Source organism: Pithys albifrons, chromosome 4 (assembly GCF_047495875.1).
Source record: "Pithys albifrons albifrons isolate INPA30051 chromosome 4, PitAlb_v1, whole genome shotgun sequence".
NCBI lineage: Eukaryota > Metazoa > Chordata > Aves > Passeriformes > Thamnophilidae > Pithys > Pithys albifrons.
This window is the reverse complement of record NC_092461.1, coordinates 24,072,406-24,087,563: the sequence shown is the minus strand read 5'-3', so window position 1 is coordinate 24,087,563 and position 15,158 is coordinate 24,072,406. Positions and strand designations below refer to the sequence as shown.

General features: G+C 36.6%; 1 protein-coding gene across 1 annotated transcript in view; it reads right to left on the bottom strand.

Moving 5' to 3' along the window:
* The window catches only part of ADCY2 (adenylate cyclase 2), a 213,817-nt gene that overhangs the window by 110,977 nt on the left and 87,682 nt on the right, over positions 1-15,158 (bottom strand). The window contains exon 4 of the mRNA XM_071553661.1: positions 1,235-1,384. Coding sequence (XP_071409762.1) covers positions 1,235-1,384 — 150 coding nt within the window. The remainder of the gene's footprint in view (positions 1-1,234; positions 1,385-15,158) is intronic.

Genomic DNA, 15,158 nt, shown 5'->3' with positions numbered 1-15,158 from the left:
AGAACTGTGCTCAGAAAGCTGAGAGATCAGGTCTCCCCTAAATAAGGGAGACCTTGATGCCTGCTATGAATAATGTTGTTGGATTATGGTCTGCATACACGCTTCTGGCAGCTGAGGCCTAGGCACAGGGAACAGTGCTATACATTTTATATGAAATCACCATGAGCCTAGAAACCATCACACCAGTACCCACATTACTGGAGACTTCCCAATATGGAGCAGTACTTCTCCCACATATCTGGCATTGGCTGTTCTGCACTCACAAGCTGTCTCACTAGAACAAATTTGGAGATATTTTTCCAATTTTTTATCTGTTGAGGCAGAATGCCCAGCAGAATAAGGATAAGGAACACGTGTTGGTGACGGCTCTTGAAAACCATAACTCAAAATGGCTACAGGTATTTGTGAGACAGACATGACAGTTAAGGTCAGCTGGGACATACAAGGTGTATATCAGCACTTTTTGTGACAACAGAAACACATCAGCAAAGACTCTATTCTCTGACCCTTAACAGTTCATGGAAGTTTGAGTCTTGGTGACCTTCAAAACAAATCACACCTATCCTCTTTACTACTTGATGAAATCATTTATATTTCAAATTCTCTTAAATGAAGCACCTATCTGACAGGATGATAGGCACTGTACAGAGCTTGCAAAGAGAAAAAGAACTATATAAAGCAATCAGAGAAGTCTTTTATTCAACTGCTACAATAAATGACAGATACATCTCATTATGCAATTCCCCTAGCTCCTCTTAACAAACCTGACCCCTAGAATGGTATCACATGATTCATAAGTATTATGGTTTCAAATATTTTTTTCAAAAACAGTGCAGTATTATCTTCTTGCAGTGATTTGCAGCATTGGTCTTGGGCATGAAGAACTGAAGATTTTGAAAAGCACACATGTACATCTCAGATGATTTGATGAGGACAACAAAAGAGATGGTGTGCCAACAGGATCTATTTTAAGTAGCATTTTTTAACTTTCTTTTTAATTGAACATTTTTGTAGAACAAATGAGAGAAAAAAATTGGCAACATAAGTAATTGAAATACTTTCCTATATTCAGACAGAAATTAAGCGCAACCATGTTCATAAGACTGCTTATTTTGTTAAGTACGTTTAAGTAATTCATTAAGTGCTTTTCCATTAACAAGATGGATTATATAGCAATGAATAGGGAGTTAGTGTGAAAACAGGAAAACAGCCCCAGACATGGACGTGACTTTACCTGTTGCCTCTTCTCAAATTCTAACTTGATACGGGATTTGATGCAGTTGCACGTGTCCTGATACGTCTGCTGCAGCGCAAGCTCCATGAGGTGTTTGTGGTATGCTCCCGCCAAGTTTCCGCAGATAAAAATGATTACATTTGCCAATATCTAGGGAGTTACAAAAAAAAATTGAAAAAGTGTTAGGGAATTTATATAAATAAATTAACAGAAAGTAATTCTAGACTGCTATGACAGATTGCTGCAGTTATGTATTTTGCTTTTGTTTGATTTCTAGCAAAGATTAACCTTTCAGAAAGCCTTCACATCTAGTGGCAAAAATCCCAAGCAATAGCAGAATCATATTTAGGTTGGATACTGTTTTAATTTAGGATTAAATAAGAATGAAAATTAACAACATTTGTCTACTAAATGAGGTATACATTTCCTGAAAAAAGAAATTCAGCTCGTGTTAGACATCCACTACAGAGTATTAATTAGGTGGCATCACAATCTGCTGATGTAAAACAATAGCTATGGCTCCTAATAACAATTTCAGAAGCCGTGTTATTGCCATGCTTTTTTGGCAAGACATTTTCTTTTGCAGTGCCATATGATTAAGGAGTGAAAAGTTTCACCTACACACACAGCCTGACCTTTATTTTACCTCAGCCTGATCCACTACTATGTCAGTCAGCTATAAACACTAACCTCAATGATGATAAGCAATATTTAAGTAGCAAGATCTGACATCAGTCTACTAGAATATACTTTTCCCTTCTATCGAAAACCTGCATTTGCTTAAATCACAGAACTTAAAGATTTAAGATTTAGTGTCAAACTTACAGCATCAGAAACCTTCTGTATACAACAACCCACAAACATAAGAAATAAGTTCACTTAAAAAATCCAGACCTGCTGTGCTTGACCTTTGAAAAGGACACAATACTGTGTGGCACTGCTAATACGTTTAACTGTACCCAGCTTATTGCTGCAAATAAAACAGACACATTTATCCATTCTAGCTCACTCAGAGCAAAAGAAATATGGTAGAGTAATGAAACAATTCCTAATTCAATCATAATAATAAAGAAAATATTAAATTGAAGTTGAGATACAGTTGCAGTCTGGTCAGAGCAGATCTCTACCTGTAAGGCCCTAGTGTATCATATACCCTAAATTACAAGCACTACATAATGTCATAGTACTCATGATCTGGAAGGGAAGGAGGAAGAAAGGAGGCTAAAATTTCACAGTTAATTTAATCATGAAGTTTATGATATATTTCCCTAGTGATCATTCATTGGTTGTTTTTGGTCTAACTTGTACACCAGGCAATCTTTTGTGAATTGGTAGCAGTGAAAGAGTCAGAGATTAGAAAAAACTCCAACAGTATGCTAAAATGGTTCAGAGAAAAAAAAAAAAGATAAATTTTCCAATGAACTGAAATCCATCTTCTTATGGCATACATTTTATCCGCAAAAAATACACAGGCATTTTAATGCTCCTTTTATAAATGAATACTTTAAAATGCAGGATTTAAAGATATACTTTTATTGACATATCTGACATGTCACGACTCATGGTTCCACAAAGCTAAAAGAACAAACTATCCACCTTTGACAGAAAAATGACTGATGTTTGCAATTTGATAGAACGTTTCTTTCCCTAAAACTTGAAGATCATGGCATTATAATGTTTCTAAAAACAACATCTGAGTGAGTTCTTAAATTTTTATAAAATGCATAAATGTAAAAATAGTAAGTAAAATGTACATACCATACTTTGTCCAAAGGACCTCTGTTATGAAGTAGAAGCATAAGAAATATTTTGAATGAAATACTTCACAACAGCCAATAATTAAAAAAAAACCCTGCAAACATACAAGAATATGATGTGCAGTAAATAATTTGAACTTAAAATACTTCTACATCTCTTTGTAAATCTGCTTGATTCTGCTGTGATGTCAGCAACACCATGGCACTCTCAGCAGACACAGAGTAGTGAAAAAAGACCTTGTGTGACAAATAGTGGTGCAGGGGTAGAGTGTTTGAACTGGCAATCATTGCAGGTTTTTTAAATGAAATTATGAGGTCTGCTGGGCATAGAAAACTCTCAGATATGCAGTGGGAAGGTTCAGGAACAAACTGATCATGAAATTGAACTGAAAGCAACAGTGTGCTGTCATAATCTCTAGAGAGAGGTCATTGTTGAAAGACTGTATACAAACTTACTAAATGTATTGTCCAGCTTCATAGAGTTATAGATTATTTAAAGCAACACATCAGGAATTTAATCAATTAAAGGAAAAAATACTGTAACGGGTAGATGGATATGTAAATTATGAGTATCTTCTTCACAGTCATAGAAAAACAAATTACAGTTTTATGACTGAACTAGCTGAAGTGAGAAAATAGATGGAAAGACTGACAGGCAAGGCAGCTCATTAACCAGGCTTTTCAGATTCTCTGTGGAGTGATTCAGCCCCCAGGAAGCTCTGTGATGGTTTCCGGTACCTGAATTAAGTTGTCCAAAGAGAACTCAAGATATCTCTGCCATTGCCATACTTAGTGTAGATCTAATGCCTAAGTGTGTAAGTGAATATGCAGATAGAAACTGTGCTCAAAACATCCCTAAATCTTTTGGCTAGAATGGAGTTCATTCAGAAATGTGTCAATAGGGTATTAACTTTGAAAAACAATTCAAGAAATGGATGAACTGGTTTCTAACATAGGCCAACAGATTTTTTTCTCTGTATGTAGTCTATTGAACAAAATGCATATTGTCAATAGACTGTTCAATAGAAAGTGCAATTTACATGACTAGACAAAATAAAAACCATATATTCTTCTTGCTGAGTATCTCTCTTCTCCTAAGCCTTGCACTTTATTCTGAACTGCAGCCCAATTTCAACCTACAAGGTCCATCCCATCTCCTAAGCTCCCCCGGAAGGGACAGGTTCAAAGCTTTTCTCAGTCCAAAAATACTAACTGAGCTTCCCACTTCTTAAGCAAGTACTCTAATCAGTACGCAATAATAAAAAAAGTTTCTTTTGTTCAGCTACCTGCTCTGAGAAAACCCCACGCTGTCAATCTTATTTGTACTAAAGCACTTGGAATGAAATCCTGAGTCAGATCAATCTTCTACCTTTCCATTTCTCTGCAGTCTCTTTTCCCTTTGTTTTTTTTAATCTCCCCATCCCTGCCTCCTCCCTAGCCCCAGATGTATGTTAGATAATAGGAAAAAATGTTGTGGATCTTCTGGTAAGAAATTCTGCATCTTTCTGTAGTAGTTCTGATAACTGTGCAGATAAAACTGTAGCTGAGAACCTCTGTAAGGGAATTTGGGGACACCTGAATAGACTACAGCACAGTTAGGGCTTTGGCCCAGGACAAGACTGAGCTATGGAAAAGAATCTAACTAATGATGAAAACTCAGTAGCACAAAAAGACCAGAGTTGACCTCAAAGACTGTGTTGCATGAACATAGTTCACATCCTTTGCAAATAGACACTGTATGATGGGGGAAAAAAACGCAAACCAACAAAAAATAACAAAAAAACAAACCCACCAAAGCCCTCCATATAGAAAAACTATAGTAAGGTCCACTCAATTTACCATATGGAAACACTGAGTGACACAGCAGAAGTCAGAACGGACAGAGAGAGGCCAGTCCATGCCCTGGGCCATCTGCATCCCTTCAGATTAATCCACTAAGTGTACACTGTAGTGAAATTTCTGCTTCATCAATAAATAACTTCAATGTCTAGAGAAGGTGATGTAAATATGAGTCAAAAATTAACACAAGGAACACCAAGATACCACTGGGAAGTATCTCTAGGTACTCCAAGTACCAGCTTGTACCTCTAATCACTTAAGGAGCATAATCATGCCAGATGTCTTTTCCATCTCTTTTGACCTACAGAAAACTGTACACACTTCCAGGCAAAGGTGCAATTTTACATTCAAGCACATGTATTTTTCAGTACCAGTGAATATCAAGTAATCAGATGTCTAGTGCTTCACTATGAAAATAGATTGTATTTAAAAGCAAATGAAGACAAAGTTAAGTAGCTATGACAAATTTCTCAAGAGAGTACTACAGTACACTGAGTTGCTCAAAAAAATGTAGTGCATCATAGAGAAGTTCAGCTGATGAAAGCTGCCCACAAAGGGATATGCATAGAAATAAGTACTATGCTATATAAAAATAAAAAAATCAGGTTACTGATTCTGACTGAAGAATAAATAATTTCTTAAATAACTGAGAAACTGCTGTTGAAATATTGAATATGAAAATCAGAATTCTCCATAGATTTTACCTACGTGTAAAGCCTCCACTTGGTAGCATTTTTTTCCTCTGAGACATTGTACATATACTTCCTGAATTCTTGAATGGAGAGAAGTTTGTGGGAGTTCTTTTTAAAAATAACCCAACACAGTTAACAATTTTTTCAATAGTTATATTTCACTTTTCTTCTGGGTAAGAAAGTTGAGGAAATGTAAGCTGAGGGGTGGGCAAAAAAGACTATAATTTATAATGTCTGCATGGAAATTAACAGGAGAAAAAGAATTCTTATGTCACTGCCAAAGTGCAAATTCTTCAGCTCTGCAAAGATGAATTGTCTCTCCTTTCATGTGATGGCTTGTGGTCTGCCTAGCCAAGCTAGGGAACAAGTCAATACTTCTTTGAAACTTGTACAGTTGTAGACTCAGAATGAATTCAGTTAGAAAGAACAACACTGGGTAAAACCTGAAAAGCAGCATTTAAAAAGGGAAATGTTTAGCCACCATGCACTATGCCCAATATCATTATTTTAAGTGGATGTGATTAGAAGGTTCCCAAACTATTCCATACAAAACTCTTGTCCATGGAGCTCTGGCCAGACTTTTTTTTCTTTCACATTTCCAGACCTATGGAGGTCCAAAGTCCAACATTTTAATACATTTCAGTGTCAACAATATCTATAGCTATGTCATAGCCCACAAGAAGGACAGAGAATTTGAAAATGGGAAACATTTCACCATATAGCAACCTCTGTTTCAAAAACAAGCAGTTTGGGGATGAGCAAAATTAACAAAGTCTGGATTTCTATGGATTTGCAGCATTTTGCCCACTTACTTCCTGACTTATACAACACTTCCAACTCCTCAAACAGGCCAAAGATTTCTTCAGCTGGCCTAGTCCACCAGCTGCTGTTATACAGAGTAACAGCTGGCCTTTTCCTGCACTTAGTGAGATGACTAAGTTGGGATCTTTATTATGAAAGCTCATGTGTTTCATAAAGAAATGTATCAATCTCTTGGATTTCTATTTCTGTTCCAGAGATAATGGTGAAAGTTCACAAATTAAAGTTATTTGGGTACACAACATGACAGGTTGAAGGACAGACATTATGGGCAACTGCATACTTACTTCCTCAGGAATTCGAAGTGAAAATCAATTTCTTTAATCAGTGCACAAATATTTTAATACTCTGAAAAGTAAAAGATATTCAAATTCTTAAATACTTAGGAAGGCCACAATAAAAACACACTACAGACGCAGAGAAGAAACAGGAAGTTGCAGTATCCTCAGACCCTTTGTATCAAGGAGAATGTAAAATGTTTTTCGGAAAGGTAAGTAGAAAAACAAGTTGCAATTTTGCAAGAAACCACCCAATTAAAAAAATAAAATATAAAAAACCCACACAAAATCTAACATTTCTCAAAGTAACTGAGAAGCAATGAAAAAATAGTTTGAATTACTCAGTATCCCAGATGGTTCCATATTTTCAATGCTAAAATAAACTTGGTAAAAAGTCCCTTTGTGGAAGGGGCATTGATGTTATTTTACAAGCCAGGAAGGTTTGACGCTATCTTCTAATTAGTGTGTGTAATTCTCTTTGTAGCTTATGCAATCAGCATTGAGGACAGCAGCACAATATTCCTTTCCTGTAATATCTATGCCATTTGATGTGACTTTCTTTTTATCATTTTTACAGATTGAAGTTTCTCATAGCTCTAGGCTGTTCTGTGGCATGACTGGATTCATTTTACTCGGCTCTGCGACCCTATCCATCAGCTCAGCCCCCTGTCAGCTCACAGACCCTATCTATATGTCAGCACAGATGAAAACAGATCATAAGCTGTAGGCTCTTTAATCAAACCCAGCAAAAATAAACTAGAAACAAGAATCAGAGTTACAGTCCCTTTAGATCACTTCTGTGTAATACATATAATCAATATAATTGGCTCTAATTAATGACTCTTCATATTTTGAATCTAAAATAGAATTTTGCCAGAGGGAAACTCATACTCTCTTCAGTCAGAAGGAACCAGCCAACCACTGTGCTTCCCTGCTTGCAGAGAGGTTTTTTGTGTTTACATGCACCTCTGGGATAATTTCATTTGTTTACTACAAAAACTGCTCAAATATATTTGAATATGGAATTGAAACAAACAAACAAACAAAGCCAAAAATTCAAATTATTGAGATATATAAGTAAAACTAACAGTGACTTTGGGTTTGGCTTGAACTTTGGAAGCACAATCTCTAAACAACAGATAATCTCATTGATCTTAAAATAAGATTAATTTTTAGGGGAGAGTACTTGTGTGCAATAAAAAAATAAAAAACAAAACCATAAAATTAAAACAGTTTGCTTAAAAAACCCAAATAAATCATTAGTTTTTGATGTATTACAGAAATAATCCTATGTTTGATTTTGAGATACCCTCAGTCTTTTTTAATACATTCATCTGTTTCATGCTTAAAAAAAAAGAACAAAAAACCCAGCTAAGATCTGTAATATAAGTACATTTACGTACAGCACCACAAATGTGCTGCCAAGTGTAATGTGTAGGAGTAAATTTCTCATTTCTTCCCTCATCAGGAGTATTACTAGGCTACCTCACCTGTACTACCTACCAGTCCTTATGAAGTTTATTTCATATTATTATCTACCAGGCTTCATGAAATTTCTTCATATATTATATATGTCAAAGTATCTCCCCTTCTGGCAAGTTTTAAAGAAATTAGTCAACAGGTTCAAAAGCTACCAGGGAAAGGGAAGACAAACAGATAAATGAACTGATAATCACATATGTGCTCTCTATTAATGTACTTGTATGCTTAACACTTAAAACCATAATGATAATTTCAGCTTTCTTCCCTAATTGCTGTATTACTGCATTACTGCTGTGTTTATGTAACTGTGCTGCATATTCATATGCTACATACTCTTAATGCACAGACAAGTTACATGGATAAATTACAGTAAGAACATACAACCAATGTCATTTTTCTATTGCATCGTAAACAGTTTGCAATTGATAGACATTTTGAAATAGTATTTTTATGATCTCTAAGTGAAATTCTGATTTATATAAGAATGCTTTTCTTAGGTAATATTTTTCTGTCAGTATTCATAATCATCTGGATAAGCTTTTGAATAGGAAATACTCAAGTATTTATTCTACTTGTCTGATGACTATGTCAAACTTTTATGAAGTTCATTTGTCATAATCTGTCAGCCTGTGCTAGGGATCAGTGGTCTTTGGCTGTATGCTTCGCAGAGAATGGTATAGAGCACAACGGAGAATAATGGAGGAGTGTGTGAGGAAAGTGATGACCTACAGAATTGCATTGAAATGACTCCAGAATGTCCCCAGAGACAAAGTTTTGAATGACAGTCTTACATGTGTTTGTAATGGGTTTTTTTTTCAGAACGTGATTACCATTTTGAACTGTATTGAAATCTCTAATCAGTATTTGGGTTAATGCTTGATTGGAAGTCACCTAACAGGAAAATTTGCTCTCAGGAAAACTGAAGGTTCAATTTTCTGGTGTCAGGCAAACGCTGCCAAGAGTCAGAAAGTCGGACAAAGAAAGTACTAAATTTGGTTTACATTCAGGAAGGAATGTAGTAAGTATTAAAATCTCTTCAGGTTTTATGCCAATTCATTCCATCTATACATAAAAGATGCCCTTTTTCTCTTTTCCATGCCTCAAAACTTCCAAGTTGTTATTTTGCAGGTCAGGTTTTCTATTCCAAAGCCTTAGTGTGAAGCATGTTGGACACTCTGAAACAGTTTTGTCTAAATCACATGGTTTGTGGGAACATATTCTGAGTAACACTTCTAAAGTCAGTACAGAACCTCCCATTCATAGAATAGAATCACAGTCATAGAATCGCTAGGGTTGGAAAAGACCTCTAAGAATGTCGAGTCCAACTGTTAATCCAGCACCACTGTGTTCACCACTAAAACATGTCCCTACGTGCCACATCTACATATTTTTTGAACACTTTCAGGGATGATGATTCCACCACTTCCCTGAGCAGCCTGTTCCAGTGCCTGACCACCCTCTCAGTGAATACATTTTTAGTGATATCCAACCTTGACACCATATCCTCTTGTCCTGTCACTTGGGAAAAGAGATCCACACCAATGTATCTAAAACCTCCTTTCAGGCAATTGTATAGAGTGGTAAGGCCTCCCCTAAGTCTCCTTTTGTCAACCACTTTCTATTCATACCAGCATTAGTGACAACTTCTATATAGCAGTATGTGATTATACACTATAGACACCTAAAATATAGCAGAGCATCATTGGGAATAGGCTATTACACTTAAACTAACTGAGGGTAATGATTAAAAAAATGGAGGCACTTGTCCAGGGAAGAGACATTTTCCGTGTCTCCCTATTTGTTCTATTCTTTAAGTCTGAAATAAGAACCTACCATTGACTCCTACCTTCTATTCCTTGTCTTTTAAAGAACTATTTATCCATGCATAGATCTTCCCTCTCAGCTTCTCAGATCACTGAAAAGGTTTAGGCAAAGGACTCCTTCAAAGGCCTTTTGGAAATCCAGCTCAAGCTGTCAATGAAATCAGCCTCACCTACCTGTTGGATGATGCCTTCATACAACTTTGAGATACTTTTAAGGAGATACCTCCTTTCACTTTTTTCAAAATAAAATGCGTTACAGCTTTGGAGGATTTTTGTCTCATGAAGACACTGAGTTTACAGACCTACAGCCTCTCCAACGCTTTCTACAACCTTTTCATAGAGTTTATTTTCACATTTTTTCCCTTATGGTCTTTAGGAACCAAAATCTGTTTCAGACCAATCTATATTTGCTCTCCTTCTCCCATTCCTCTGAGAAGGATTTTAATGTGAGATTTTCTTCAGTCTCTTCTTCACTGGACAGGGATACAGAAATTGTTTCTCTGTGATGGCCTTATCCTCCCTCTTTTCTAACCTGTATGTCAAATGTCCTTATAGATTCTCTGAAAGTCCTTTTTGTAACTCAAGTGCTTGAAACAAGCATTCAACATGCAAGGAAGACATGTTGGTTTTGTTACCTGCCATGGCTCTACTTGTTATCTAACATAAATTACATACTTATATATACATACTCTTCAAACTCCTATCTGACCTGTGTCACAGCATACCAAGGCATTTTATGCACAACACTTTAAAAAACATTTTCGCAGATGAAATGTTTTCATTTTGGCTGATTAACTTCAGTGGGGCAAATAGAGTCTAAAATTGCTGATAAAGCACGCTATTTAGTAGAATGTATAGAATGAAAAATTGCAACTACAACAAGCAAAATCATAAGGTGAACTGAGATAGCTCCAAAAGCTTTTTTATAGTTAGATTACTGTGCCCCTAAGGCAAATGATATTTTAACTGAATCACAGTTTAAAGCTGCTAACGATTATGTAATAGTAAAAAAATGTATAATTTCCTTATTATTTTCTGACACATTTTGAAATATCTTTATTGCTCATATGTTAATTTACTCTTTCATGTGTTCGAAATATTCTCTAGAGGTTTTGCTTTAGGGATAAATCTACAAATTCTGTGCATCATACAAGAAGCAAGTTTTAGGTTGTGAATGCTGGAGGAAAAATTAAATTCTGGATGTGAACATGACAGAGTTTTCCCTTTCAAAGAATATATTTCAAAAATTAAATGGGTTTAATACTATGAAGACAAATAGAAATCCACTAAACTGGCACTAATAATTTCCATGGAAAACTTGCCTATTATTACCTACACCTCTGCCTTAATAGCAAGTTATGCATTTAACACATTTCTTACATATTAGTTTACAGTCTGCATATGAAATTTCCAGGCATTTTAGTAAACAAAACTTGTGAATGTATTATAGAAATACATCTTGATGCTTTGAAACTGACAGGCCTTCCTACACAAAAAAAATCTTACTACTAATATGAAGGAAAGAATATTACAATTTCCAGATGATTGCAAGCATATTGCTTTTACACTTATTAATTTCTGACTTCATTCCCAAATTTGACTGGAATAGTATTGAAACGCTATGGATAAAATAGAAATAGTCACAGGAAAATACAATCCCTTTACAAATTCTGATGCACATGTAGCAAGAAAAATAAAGAAACAATTTCACTTCTCTAATGATTTTTGTACCCTGACTATTTATAAAAGATGCCTGTTTTGAACCTTTCATGTTATAAGCTAAAAGAAAAATTACATCATAGGTGCTCCTAAGCAGCAATATGAACAACGTAGAAAGTGCATTTTACTTGCAGCATTTTTTTCTACATGGAATGACTTTTTTTATTCTCCACAACAAAAACAATCCTACAGAAAAAGAAAATTCCTACTTAAACCTCACCAGTTTCAGCTGCTAATACAAGTTACCTCTTACAGTGAAGTAGGTTACACCCTGCAACATAACTTTTAATGGTATAGGCTGCCATTAGAAAGATTTGACAATACATCATGAAGATATAAAGTAATACTACACTAAAAAAAGACCTGGAGCAGTATTTCGCACCCAATACCCCTTTTCAATCAGAGAAGGCTGCTGGAGCATCCCCGTGTTGCAAAGTAATGTGCTATTTAAGAGAAGGGGATCTCAGCACCACACAGTATAGCAATTTACTTTACTTTCCAGTTACGTTATGTGTAAAACGCGATTTCCAAAATCTGTAAATCCAACACACACATTAATTTTTCTTCATTCAGCATTTATCTCAGATAAATTTTAGTGCATGAACACTATCCATACTTCCTACTGGAACTGGATAACAGTCCTTGCTCTGTTTACTAACCAGTCAAACATATTTATGTAGGTGTTTCTCAGTTCTCTACAATGGGCATTCAGTATCTCTACTTTCAATATCTCAATCTGATCAACAAACTCTGCTACCTTGTTATTCACCAGGTTCTGCAGAAAAAGGTTTTTGATATACTGTGCTCTTTGAGGAAGCAACAAAATCACAGCTAGGAACCAGCAGTTACCCAGCAACTCTAAAAGAGCACACAAATTGACTCCTTTCTTTCCCACTCCCATTGCTTGTTAAGACATTTCTACAAGCTGCAGGATGCTGAAGAACAACACAGGCTGACCTAAACTGCTCCAACTCTCACAAATTCATTTCAGCACAAGTTTATCACTCTGCACAGAACTTCTCTCCAACCAGTTTTCTCAGATAGTCTGCAAACAACAGGCTTTGTGGAAAATAGCTATGGACAGTGTTACAGAAAACTTCAAAGCTAACAGGCAGGTCAGTAGCTGAATAGCCAGTTAGATGGGCAACACCAGTAGGTCTGGCTTTTGCAAGAACACAAAGACAGATTTGGCCCCTGCCATCAGCATTTCTTGAAACAGAAGCATGAGAAAGAATATGATCAGCAGCTCACAGGAGAGTTCTTTAAAAGCTAGCCCCAAACCAAAATGAGGGAAGCCACATGCAAGGATCACACAATAGGACAGGCAGAAGGCACCCCAACACTTCATTGCTTAAAATGCCAGAAAAGCAAATAAATGAGAGAGGGCCTAAAGCGCCAGAAAAGGATTCCAATGAGTAAGGAGCTTTGCTTCCTCAGGTCAAGGCTTAAAAATTCCTGAGTTGTCTTAGTACTCCTTAATTCAGTTACTTTGCTAATATGTTTTGAGTTGTTGCTCTGCAGTTTCTTTTGTTTGTTGTTGTGTATACATTCAAAATTATGACTTTGTCCTCCTACAGATTTTTTCACCTTTATTCTTGTTCACTGCTTTGCACTGTACAGTTAGTGTAGATAAATGTCCACAGAGGTAACAGTGGACAGTGAATTGTTTCACAGTGGTCCTTTACAAGGTACTCTTCAGTAAAATCAAGCAGCAGCAGGAGTAATGACCATTAGGACAATCAGCTGCAAAAAGGTTTGAGGCTGCATCCAAAGGACAACAATGAAGATGGTGAAGAGCCTTGAGGGGCAGGCATAAGAGCAGCACCTGAGGTCACTTGGTCTGTTCAGCCTGGAGAGGAGCAGACTGAGGGGAGACCTCAATGTAATCAACAATTTCCTCATGAGAGGAAGAGGGGGGACAGGCATTGATCTCCTCTCTGTGGTAACCAATGACAGGATCCAAGGGAACTGCCCGAAGTTGTGTAAGGGGAGGACTAGGTTGGATATTAGAAAAAGGTTATCCACTTAGAGGATGGCTGAGCATTGAAACTGGCTCCCCAGGGAAGCAGTCATAGCACCAAGCTTGTCAGATCTCAAGAAATATTTGGATGATACTTTCAGGCACCTGGTGTGACTCTTGGGGCTGGTCCTGTGCAGGACCAGAAGCTCAACTCAGTGATCCTTGTGGGTCCCTCACAACTTGGCATATTATGTGATTCTGTGATCCTGGAATCCTAAATCAGTGCTAACAGAGGTGTAAGTTATGCATGAGGCCCCCACCTTTAGCAAGGCAAATGGAAAACCAGATGCAGAATAAAAAAGCAAGGAATAGAAATTTATGCTTCTCAAAAAATAAGTATTTGTTACTCTTGATCTGTTCCTACTCTGAAACAATGTTAATCAAAAGTACTTCCACAGGGTGACAAAGAGTTGTATGCCTTTTTATTGGTGTTTTGTGGAGCTGCCAACATTTGCCTGTGTGGCTGAGGGCAGGTGTATCCCCTCTGCAGTTACTGTGTACAGACCTTTCTATAGGTCACTGTGTTGAACATAATTATTGCCTACTAAATAACAAAAAAAGGTTTGCAGACATCACACTAAGACAGTGCATGCTAAAAAACACTTCTAACAGAGCCCCAGGGATTATTTCCTGGAAAAGTATTTTTTTCCTCCAACAAAATCTCAATATTCTTGCTTTCATCCCTTATGGATTGGAAATTTCAGCCTCTCAAAAAATATGGAAATGTTTTTTTAGTGTCTGACTTTATCCTAAAGAGAGAAGATTTCAAAAATTAAGTGCTCTCTATGTTAGCCAGAGTCTACCGCTGAATGGGAGTTTCATTAGTTCTGAAACTGGAGAAGCATCCTGAGCCAATGTCTTACATACAACACAACCACAAAAATCAGCAATTTTATATGAGGAATTAATGTGGTCCTCTCTTGTTAAGAAAATAGTCTTTCTTTCAAAAAGTTATCTGCCATTTCTACATCAAAAACTATCTTTTGATTTATATTCTCTCCACATTCGCATATAAAACAATCCAGAACACCTTTTCTAAATCAGAATGCCAGGAGATCGTCTCAAATGCAAAAGATTCAGCACACTATTTTCTCCTGAGATTGTTAAGAGACCTCATCAAAGATCTAGTTGACAGTCCAGTTCAAGGACATGATGGGATGTAGACACAAGAACTGAGAGAACTTGCTGATATCACTACAGGGCCACTCTTGAGTAACTTTAAAAGCTCATGGCGATCAGAGTAGGTTCTTGAGCACTGAAAGAAAGCAAATCTTAGTCCCACCTTCAAGAAAGATAACATCACCCTGACCCCTGGGAAAGTGATTGTGCAAATTCTCCTAGAAGCCATTTCCAACCCTATGAAGGACAGGAAGGTGAGTGGGATTAGTCAGCGTGGAGCAATGAAGGGCAATTCATGGCTGAACAATGTGAACACTTTATGTGATGAAATGACTGGCTTTGTAGCTGAGGAGAGAGTGGTTGATGTATTAGAGAT